The sequence below is a fragment of the Coenobita brevimanus genome, chromosome 25 (assembly GCF_032717465.1).
Source record: "Coenobita brevimanus isolate Jiangsu-jjx chromosome 25, ASM3271746v2, whole genome shotgun sequence".
NCBI lineage: Eukaryota > Metazoa > Arthropoda > Malacostraca > Decapoda > Coenobitidae > Coenobita > Coenobita brevimanus.
The window spans coordinates 21,361,719-21,373,825 of record NC_136978.1 but is presented as its reverse complement, the minus strand read 5'-3'; the positions used below and the strand labels follow the sequence as shown (position 1 = coordinate 21,373,825).

Genomic DNA, 12,107 nt, shown 5'->3' with positions numbered 1-12,107 from the left:
CATTTCAACATTTTTTTTTTTTTTTTTTTTTTACGTGTCCGACTCTGGGCAAAGGCTTCAGGGCCTATTTCTCGGGGGCAGTGACCCTTCCCGAGGCCCAGTAGCCCTCCTACACCTCCACATGTCACCACTTCGGCGCTAACACCCACCATCCATATTGAATACATGCTAGGGCTGTCTCACACAGGATTGGTGTATTGGTATTAGCGGGGGTATTTTTACATGTCGGCGGGTCATCTGGTAGATCAGGAAAGTCTGCTTTGTTTAGGAAATTCAAATCCTTAAACTGTTCAATGCCCCACCCAGTATTCGATCCTGGGTTCATTAGGACCGCAGGCCGCCTCTCTACCGATTCAGCCACCGCCTCCCCTATAGTATTATCAACATTTCAGTATCAGTCCACCAACACGCCAGCTTTACAAAACAGTAATCATGGACTTTCAAAGATGATCGCAATGTTTCCAAATGTTGTGCTCCTCCATATCCTGCGGTCTCCATCATCCTAACGTGTTCACCCTGTTTTCCAGCTGGCAAAGTCTGGATCGGCGCTATTAAATCTCTCTCTCTCTCTCTCTCTCTCTCTCATACCGGAACACATATTGCACAAATGCAACAACAAAAGTAAGTTCACAAACCACTAGCAGCCGTATGCTCAATGCAAACACAAACACAGACAGACACACACACACACACACACACACACACACACACACACACACACACACACACACACACACACACACACACACACACACACACACACACACACACACACACACACACACACACACACCTTGATTCAACTTTTCATCCATACAACTTTAACTTTCAGCCTTAGTTTTTACACCAATTAACTGAAAATTAAAATGATCAACTAAAGCATCTCTACAAATCACTACTTTAGGTATTAGGATATTTGGCATGCTTTCCTTGATCATCAACATCACCATCCATCACCAGTACATTTATGGTTAACAATAACAATTATTATTATTATTATTATTATTATTATTATTATTATTGTGGTTATTATTATTATTGTGGTTATTATTATTATTGTGGTTATTATTATTATTGTGGTTATTATTATTATTGTGGTTATTATTATTATTATTATTATTATTATTATTATTATTCATTCATCCATCCATCATCCAATCCTACATTGCCCCATGAGGAGCGTAGGAACCCGGGGCTAGGCAGTTGGTCCCGACATTTAAGATGAGTGACCAGCCTCACTCATCCCTGAGTGGCATTACATGAGCAATCAACCCTAACCACCCCTTGGATATAATCCTTCACCTGCTCAATCCGACTGGAACGCAATAATTACCCACTAAACCACCAGGCGCCAAAATTTGGTTGTATAGTTACCGGTACCATCCAGCGTAGTAAACGGTTTCCTGGTGTACAGGAAACCATTTGGCTTGTCACTCAGTGTACAGTCACCCACAGGCAGAAGGATGAAGAAAGAATGAAGGAAAGAAAGACAGAAGAGAGAATGTAAAGTCACTCGTAGGCAGAAGGACAAGGAAGGAATGAAGGAAAGAAAGACAGAAGAGGATGGAAGGAAAGAAGGATGGAGGAGAGGAAGGGGCAGACACCCGACAGCAGTACTACATCGATTGAGTGGATGGTGAACGCCCCCACCTACCAGAATTATAATTATTATATCATCATCATCATTATTATTATTATTATTATTATCATTACCATTATTAGTGCGCGTCCACGCGTGTGCACGAATAAGTGCTGGCAAACATACAAGCAACACAGTAACGAACAAGCTGCACACATGTTGGGAACAGCAGTGTCCAGATCATGTTGGCAGCATCATGATGAAGTCTCAGCTGCCTGGTAGGGACACACTTATCCCATCGCCTCTGCTGCCAGTGTTCGACGCTGCACTGTAGCATGTTTGCATACATCTGTCCAAATACTGCTGCATACATGTAGCCAAACATGTTGCCAGCTGTGTTGCCAACATATGTTCAAGGGCACGTGTGGATGTGCTAAGGAACGCCTGTACATATCACAATCGATCAGCCTGCATCCCACATTACAGTGGAACACACACCGATAATAAGGCCAAACGCGATTTACCTTCATCATGTACCAGGTAATTAATCGGTATTAATCAACAAATCCTGGTTTGCCTTTCCTTGGGCGATTTCACTTCTTCAGCCTAGAAATTTTTTTGTGCTAAAAGACGATTACTGTATCTCCTGTTGAAGAGAGCGCTCTGGTATTGAAAAGGTAATGAAAGCTATATCTAATAATCTACCGGTAATCGCAAAGTTCCCGTAAGTTAAGTAATATAATCTGATGGAATATATATATATATATATATCTTGGAGAGACTCATTACACGTCTGTGTACAAGTGTTTTTTACGCACCTGGCCGGGAATCGAACCTCAGACTTCTAGCTGAAAGTCTGGCACTGTTACCACTACACCATGACGTGCTAAAAGCTAAGCCACCTGAATTCTATGTCTCTCCAACATAAAAAGACGCTCGTGTTGTGGCTGGGATAGATTAAAACTGCTTTGTCACTTGCCGAGTTGCCTGGGGCTAAGCAATAATCCTGATGTATTGTGACTGAAATGTATCCTCCCATACCGGATTTACCTGGTTCGTCAGAGAATTCACGTGGCTAAGCTTTTATCACGCCATGGTGTAATGGTAACAGTGGCTGACTTTTATCTAGAAGTCTAGGGTTCGACTCCCAGCCAGGATGTAAAAATATATAAATATAAATAGAGAGACAGACAGACAGATAGACAGATGTCATTAAAGCATAAGACCGATAGAAAATATGAGTAAGAAACAAAAGACAACCACTGACAAAAGCAAGATGAACAAAAGACTGCCAGAGACAAATGGAAGACAGGTAGCAACATCAAACGAAAAACACTAAGCAACAAACAGGTCCCCGAAGAAAGAGAAAACAACCTGGAATTCCCACACCCACAGCCTACTCCCCAAAGTACTCCTGTACTCTCGTATCCCAACAACCCCACACTAACCCCACCTACACTACGCCAATTACCGACACACCACATCCTCCCATCTTACCCTACCCCCCTAACCGCTTAAAGCCTCCCAACCCCAAATCCCACAAAGTTAACCCCTCACTCCAACACTCTCACACCCTACATCTTCCCCCTCAATTACCTTCAAACTCCTCTACCTCGAACCCATAGTCCCCACCCACCCCACCAACTCTCATCCCCCACGCATCCAACCCCTCCACCTAACCTAACATTTAACTCCACTTAAATCCTTCCAAACCCACCAACAAACCAAATGCCAACCTCAACTTATACACACCCTAATCCTCTCCCCCTACCCAACCTCCCTCCCATTCGCCCACGAGGGAGTACAAACTGAGAGGGGGAGAGAGAAAGGTATGGATAAAAGAAAGCGTGGAACAAGGGAAGGCATCAACAGCGGCATCAACAGCTGCTCCAAAAAGAAAGCCCCCAGGAACAGACAACACCCACTGGAATAAGCGAAAACCTTCCCCCTCCCCCTCCCCCCACACGCACACATGTAAACACACACGTCAGCACAAGTCAATACACACATAAAACATACACGAACTCTGGCTAATAAATTCTCTCTCCTTTCCACACACACACACACACACACACACACACACACACACACACACACACACACACACACACTATACTATACAAATATAATTTAACAACCCCCCCCTTCTCTCTCTCTCTCGACAATACATATATAATTTAACAACTCCCCCCCCCCTCTCTCTCTCAAGATACACTTTGGTAGAACAATAGAGCACCTCATTATAGGGGAGGGGGACAGAGGGAGCGGCCCCCTTCTTCTTGCTCGTACTATCACAAGGCAGACAATCCCATCCTATACCACGCCCTTCTCGACCTTAAGGTATCCGGGGTCTGAGGCGCTCGTTTCGTTTCGTTTCGTTTTTAAAGGCTCCAACATGCTTGCATGTGTCGGCCTTGGTCACCTAATGGCGGCTCTCCACGCTGCACGATCCACTGCAGCCTTCCTGTTCAGTCCCTTAACCCTAAGGTCACATTTAATGACCTCGTCCCATGTCTTTCTCGGTCTACCCCTCATAACCCCACCCCCAATATTAACACTTCTCACCTTCCTCACCCAATTATCATCCCCCATCCTCTCCACATGTCCAAACCACCTCAATCTACCTCTCCTCATCACAACACCAATACACTCCAGTCCCATCCTACCTCTCAACTCTTCCATTGTAAACCCAGCCCCTCCAGGCCTTGGACGCAGGGACGCACTGCACATCCACCTAATCATTGTCATTTCGGTACGTCTGAGCCGGCGAATATCTTCCTCCTTCACTGCCCAGGTCTCACTGCCATACAGCATTACATTCCTAACACATGCTGCATACAAAGACCCCTTAGCACGTAGGGAGAGCCCTCTCAATGTCAGGAGAGGCAAGAGCTCCCTGAACTTCTTCCAACCACTTTTCACCCTAGCCGCAGAGCTAGCTCCAGCCCCACCTCCAGCACACAACATGTCTCCCAAATAACAAAACTCTTCCACACACTCAAGAGATTCACCAGCAAGTTCAATCCTTTCACGTCTGACAATCTCCACCTGCTCACTCCGGCACGCCGTACACATAAAATCAGCATTATCTCGCAGTCTACCTCTGATACCACTACATCTCTTATGCACCCACTTATCACACACCGCACAAGATGGAATTACTTCCCACGCCCTTGTGGCAAACTGCACATGGCCACTCTCCCTCGTCTTTGACAGTACCGCCACCAACCCTAGATATCATCACTTTTGTTTTATCTGCATTTACCCTTAAACCCTTTTGCCCCATACCAGCTCTCCACTTCCTAAACCTTTCCTCCGCCTCCCTTTCATTCTCTGCAATCAACACCAAATCATCAGCATACAACAACTCCCACGGGAGTCCGTTTCTAAAGTCACGTGAAAGGGCCTCAAGTACCATGATAAACAACATGGGACTCAAGACTGACCCCTGATGCACACCAACATTCACGGAAAACTCATCACTCAAATCTCCATTCACTCTCACCTGGGTGTGAGCACCCACATACATGGCCATAACCACCCTGGGCTCTGATATTCCCCAACACCTTCAGACATGTTAAGATCTCTCTCTCTCTCTCTCTCTCTCTCTCTCTCTTTTCAATAGTGTGAAATAAGATAATGTGGATGGAGTGGGCGAGGGAGTGGTAGTATGCTCTGAAAGGAATATAAAAAATGTGGAGAGGGTGAAAGGGAGGGAGGAGGAATGTAGCAAGGGGAGGGAGGAGGAATGTAGCAAGGGGAGGGAGGAGGAATGTAGCAAGGGGAGGCAGCCAGGGAGGAGAGAGAGATGCTTTGAGGGAAGGAAAGAGATGAAAAGGAAAGAAGAATGGTGGGGAGGAAGAAAGAGTGATGGGGAGGGAAGGAAAGTGGTGGCGGGAATGACAGTGATGGGAAGTGAATGTGAGTGATGGGGCGGGAATGAGTCGTGGGGAGGGAAGGAGAGTGATGGGGAGGGAAGGAGAGTGGTGGGAAGGGAAGGAGAGTGGTGAGGTGGGGAGGGAAGGAGAGAGGTGGGGAGGGAAGGAGAGAGTCATTAAGGGGAAGGAAGGAGGAAGCGAGGGATGGGGTAAGGTAGAGAAAGAGGGAGGGATGTGGATATGTATGAAGGGAGGCAGACAGGAAGACAAGAGCAAAGTTAGGGAGGGACGCAATGAGCGAAGCAGGGAGAGTTAAGGGTGACGGAGGAAAGCAGTGAGGAAGGAAGAGTAGAGAGGGTTAGGGAGATGGGAAAAGAGGGAAGCAGGGAGGGCAGAGATAATCAGTGAGGTAGTCTACTTAATGAGGTAGGAAAGGAGACAAAGGGTACAGGAGAGAGAGAGAGAGAGAGAGAGAGAGAGGAGGGGGGGGGAAATACAAAGGAAAGCAAACATCAACAGACCTTATGGTCCTTTCGAGGCTGCTTGTCACAGAGTAGACCATACAAGATCAAGAAAGAGCGGGGTGGAATAAGGAAAGAGGTGCAGGAGGGTAAAGAAAAAAATAGGTAGGGAAGTGGGCAGGAAGGTACAAAATAGACAGGGAGGCGGGCAGAAGGGTACATGAATTGGCAGGGAGGTGGGCAAGGTGAGAAGAAATATAGGAATGGAAGAAAAGCTGGCATGAGAGACAGGAGAGTTTAGCTGAGGTGGGGGAGTGTAGGGGATGGAGAGGGTTCAGAAGGCAGGGACAGGGAGTAGAAGTAGGGTAGATAAGAGGGCCAAGAAAAAGACTTACTAGGAGGGATGAAGTAGGTAGGAATGAACGACTGAAGGAGACAGGTCTGAATGAAAGAAATAAAAATGAATGTAAAAGGTAAGGACTGAGCAAAAGAATGAATAAATGGATGGATGGATGGAACGATGAGGTACGTATGAATCAATGAATAAGTGAATAAATAAAAGTATGAAGAAAGTGGGAATGAATGAATGAATGAATGAAAGTCAGGCATGAATGAAATAATGAATGAATGAATGACGGAAGGAAGGAAGGAAGAACGGGGGAGAGTAGGCTGGCACTGGTTTCTTGGTAAAGTATTGGACTATCGTTCGAAAGGAAGAGATATCACTGCTAGGCTTGGGGAAAAACAGTCTAGGGACCTGAATTTCGTTTTAAGTCTTAACCGACCATCCATGACCCGCCTACGCCATATATACAACTCTGAGTACAGTTCCAGTCTGTACTGAGTTCGGACGGTGAATATTAGTGCCAAAGTTGTGACATGTGGTGTGTGGCATGTAGAAGGACTGCCGGGTCTGAGGGAACGGACTACCAAGTCTATGCTCCGTCGAACACATAAAAATAAGTAGAACTGAAGATGCGTGCGTCACCTGTTGTGTACAGAGACCGCTGGATCTGAGAAGCCCTGAGTCGGGATAAAATATAATAATAATAATAATAATAATAATAACTATACTACTACAGCTGCTACTACTACTACTACTACAGTACTACTACTACTACTACTACTAGAAATAATAATAATAATAATAATAATACTATACGGTATTTTGTGAGAGGAAAGAAGGAAAGAGGTTGTCAGGAATGGATGAACGAATGAATGAATGAATGAACAGGTTGGTTGGAGCTAGGCAGGACGGGACGGAGATATGAAGGAGGGAAGGGAGACAGGAAGGAACTGAGATGGGGAGGAAGAAAGGAGCTGAGATAGTGAGGAAAGATGGAATTGAGAAGGGGGAAGGAAGGAAAGGGGAAGCTGAAAAAAAAAAAAAAAAAAAAAAAGCTGGGAGGAAAGAAGGCAGGAAGAAAGGTTAAGTAGAAGGAAAAGAGAACGGAATGAAAGTAACACTGGAAAACGACAGCAGGTAACAAACTGAAACAAAAAGTGCATATAAAAATAAGAAAAGCAGGAATAAAAAAAAAAAATGCTGAAAAAGGAGGGCGGCAGGGCGTGGGAAGTTGTGGCTTAGAGGAAAAATGAAAGACAAGAAAACCAGTTCGGAATGGAGAACGGGGAAAAGAAGAGTAAAAAGGAAGAAAGAGCAAGAGGAGAGAAAGGATGAGGTAGGAAGCATGGGTGGAAGGAGGACTACATACGACAGGAAAAACGGGGAAATGTTGGAGAGAGAGAGAGAGAGAGAGAGAGAGAATGTGGGCAGAATGAGGGAGAAATGGGAAACGTAACTAAAGCAGGAATGGGGCAAGGAGGAGGAGGGGATGCAAAGAAAACGATTAAGGGAAGGAAAGAAGACAGACAGACAGGCAAACATGAAGAATGAGAAGGAAGAAAGAAAGCAAGCAAGCAAGCAAAGCAAGGAGACAGGCAGGAGGGCAAGCAAGAAAGTAGAGGAAGGGCTGGTGTATTTTTAGCCAGCCAATTTTCATAAGAGATTATTTTCAGCGTAAACCAGCTCACGGTAATAATAATCCGACACAAACGACATTAACTCAATATTCCACGGCACTAACACACACAGGAGTAACAAACACCATCGCCATCATCATCATTATCGTGACCCGTATTGACAATTAAAGATGGGGCAGAGTAGGATCCAGAAACATGGAAATAGATTATAATGATGTTAAACTTTATTCTTGCTACCTCAAGACGATATCCAATCTTGGGAGGGACTCTTCGTACTGAAAGGGTTAAAGGCTACATCTAACTCTTCAGTGCAACCAATCTCTTCCAAACAGAACATGCATCATCCGTTAGAGAGCAAGGATAAAGAATAAACACATCCCCGGCCTGAATGGGTTAAACACACGCCCTTTGTACCAGCATCTTATCAACACGGGGACTAGGAGGAATTCAGACATAGCCCGCTTCCACAATCGCCATTTTACCTTAACCTTGCAGCTCCACGATGCATTTTTTTCCTTCTTGTTAGCTCCCAAAATTTCAATTCATTTAAGTTTTTTTTTTTTTTCATACAACTACCTTTATCAACTACCTAAAAGAAGTCTCCCCGATGATCAAAATCATGTGGTGGAAGCGAAAATAAAATGCAAATAACATCCACGGACTTCTGCATTTAAGATACTAACTGATGTAACTTTTCACTCCTCTGTTCTTCGCTCTCATTGTCACCTTTGACGGTAATGTCAGTGTGGGTACGACCTATTAACATGAGCATTATTAGAAGTTACCAAGGAATCTATTCTAAGCTCTACACCTCCGTAATGAAGATTACAATGTTGGGGATTCTTTTCGGTGAGACGCAGACACAGCAACTGAGAATGTGGCCCTCAAATCTGTGCGGACCCGCGATGTGTTAAGATAGCACATGACTTCAGGAATTTGTTTGCACAGCAGTTATACACCCACACTCCACTCCACCAACCCTATCCTTACCCCACCATCTCAAAGTGCTACTTCCATTACTATTATAATCACTACCAATGATGATGATGATGATTATTATTATTATTATTATCATTATTATTATTATTATTATTATTATTATTATTATTATTACGGTATTATTATTATTATTATTATAATTATTATTATTATTATTATTAATTTTATATTAGCTCTGGATTTTGGACTTGGACGATGTGTGAATAATTATGTACACAGAAGTACATATGGCTAGTAAGGAGCAGTGAAAACCAGATTATATGACGTGTGGTGTAGGTATGTTATGTTTTTACATGATTCACCCCACACCACCCCGTCCCTCCATCACTCTTCCACCAAACCCATTCCCTCCCTACCACGCTGCTACAAACCCAACCCCACCTCACTTCACCCCGTCCCATCCTCATCCTTACCCCCACCCCTACTCCTCCCCCACCAAGTTAATCACTCACTCCCCCACCCTCTTTCATCTCCCCACGACCTCGCCCAGATCCTTCCCAACGACCAAGCCAACTCCCCACCACCAATCCCAACAAAACTCCACAAACCCAACCCTATTCTTACACCCCATCAACCCACGTATATACCACTGCATCACTCACCCACTCACCCACAGGCCAACCCTCGTCCTTCCCGTCCTTTGTTGGCCTATGCTCCACAACTCACACAAATCTTAGACACACACACAAAAGAAAATACCCCACCCCTCTCTCTCTCTCTCTCTCTCTCTCTCTCTCTCACACACACACACACACACACACACACACACACACACACACACACACACACACACACACACACATGGTGAAGGACGATATCACGAGAAAAGGGTAAATTATTAGAGAGGGGAAGGACAGAGGGGATGTGGGGGGGAGGGGAGTAAGGGCACATCAACATACTCGTTCACTAGTAAAACATAATGATAAAGCCTAACCTGCACTGGATATCTGGCCTTATTCACTTACCTGCCGATGTTTCCTTCTTTTATTTTTACACATGGTGCTCGCAGCGTCCACCACGGCCCTGCTTAAATTAAAATAAAATCACTTACCAGCGGCGAGAATAAAATGGCCGTGACGTTCTCTGGCTGAGGATGTTAATGCCTCAAAAATTCAATATCTCCGCCTTTGTACTCAGCACAATCTTCCACGTGATTATCCTCTTACCCTCAATAATTCACACATCAACCCTTATTCAACTCTCAATGTCCTCGGTTCATCTTTCACTAGTGATCTACCTTGGAAAGACCACATGACTCCTATTGCGAAATCGACACTCAGAGGCTGGGTGTCCTGAACTGCTGCCTGCTTTCTAGAACCATTTCTATAACCCTACACCAGTATTTTTTTTTTACTGCAGTCTTATTCTTACCCGTGTGACGATGGCTTTCGTGCGGGTATGAAGGCGCAAGGCAAGCACCATATACCGTATAGCAATGTCCAGAGAATGCCGTACGGTACCCCTAACAGAGTGAAACTAGACTTTCCGTGCTATGAACTACCCCCCCCCCCATAGATTCCACCTATGCTGCTTATCTTTTCCGTTTGACTGCACCTCTCTCTCTCTCTCTCTAACGATCTTCATTCTGGTTGTCGTTTGTTCAACTTTTTTTTAGAATGGGACATCTTTTGACAGTTCTTTCATTCTCTGTATAAAAGTATCCCCTTACACACACACACACACACACACACACACACACGTGACAAGTGAGCCCCCAGACCAAGATTTAGAGCCCAGACGAGACAGACTCGAGACCCGTGACGTCACCATGAAAGGGACAATAAAAGCATGCCTCTCTCTCTCTCTCTCTCTCTCTCTCTCTCTCTCTCTCTCTCACACACACACACACACACACACACACACACACACACACACACACACACAAACAAAAAATGCAACCATTATATCACCACAACACGAGTAAATGCAACAACAACAACATTAACAAAATAAAACCAATCACAGCAACCACAAACAGAATGAAAGCAAAAACCACAATTTCAGTCACAAAACAACCAAGACTCAACCATCACAACATCATCAAGCGTAACTTCACCACTGTAAGAGCAATAATCGCAACTTCTACTACTGCAAAAGCAACCACAACACAAACAGCAACTTAAAATCAACAATCACAGCAACAGCAACCCTAACCTCAATATTCACAACCACCACCAAAACTTCAATAACAAAAGCAACATCTATACCCTCAACAAAACCACCATAACTTCAACCACAAGAAACATACTAACAAACGCTACAACTGCATCAATGACACGCACAGCAACCGCAAGTACACCAACGACAACAAAAGCAACAACCAAACTTGCATCAACCACCACCACCACAAGAAAAACGGCAACCACAGCAACGCCAACCACCACAACAAGAAGTGTGCAGTGTGGATGTGCTGGCGGAGCCTGTGATATTATGCGCTGACAGGCAGACTCAAATCCTTCACCCACAACACGTCAGTCCTACTTATCCTTACTGACTTTTTTTTTTTCTTTTTTTCTTTTTTTTTTTTTGAGGGGAGGATATCTTCAATAGTGGAGGTTAATGGAGGCTGCTTCTGACCCCTTCAGTGCCACAGATTTCCCCGAGGCATTATACATAAAATCGTTCGGAGGGTACGATAAAATAATGAATACTTCATCGTACAGGCTAACACACACACACACACACACACACACACACACACACACACACACACACACACACACACACTCTCTCTCTCTCTCTCTCTCTCTCTCTCTCAGGCATTTCCAACTCTGTGCCACTGGCCCTTGACTAGTTATCTTCCCCCTTGACGTACCTCATCCTTGACCCATTCACTACCATGGCCTCATTTCTTGTTAATTCTTGCTATCTCATTTCACACAGATTAGGCAGCATCTTTTATTAAAGGGATTAATCCGATCCGTCCCATGGCGTATTTTCCATTACCTTTCTGCCATATTCAGGTGCTTTTCTTGGGTTCAGGATAAGCTTTTCGAACCTGAGTGCATACGATACAGCCTTCATTAACCCCTTCACTACTAGGACGTTCCCCTAAATATGTTCTGCAGCTGGTAGTATGAGTGACGGGGTTTATGAAAGCAATTTATAACCTCTTCGGCTGAGAAAGTCTTTTTTTAGGGTGAGTGAATTCATCTGGAGGTAGCTGAGGATAAAGTACTGCAGACACATCGTCATCGTTATGTCTGC

General features: G+C 44.5%; 1 protein-coding gene across 1 annotated transcript in view; it reads left to right on the top strand.

Moving 5' to 3' along the window:
* Window positions 1-11,326, top strand: part of LOC145393788 (uncharacterized) — a 55,531-nt gene extending 44,205 nt beyond the window's left edge. The window contains exon 2 of the mRNA XM_080267835.1: window positions 11,141-11,326. Coding sequence (XP_080123961.1) covers window positions 11,141-11,326 — 186 coding nt within the window. The remainder of the gene's footprint in view (window positions 1-11,140) is intronic.
* The last annotated feature ends 781 nt before the right edge of the window (window positions 11,327-12,107 follow it).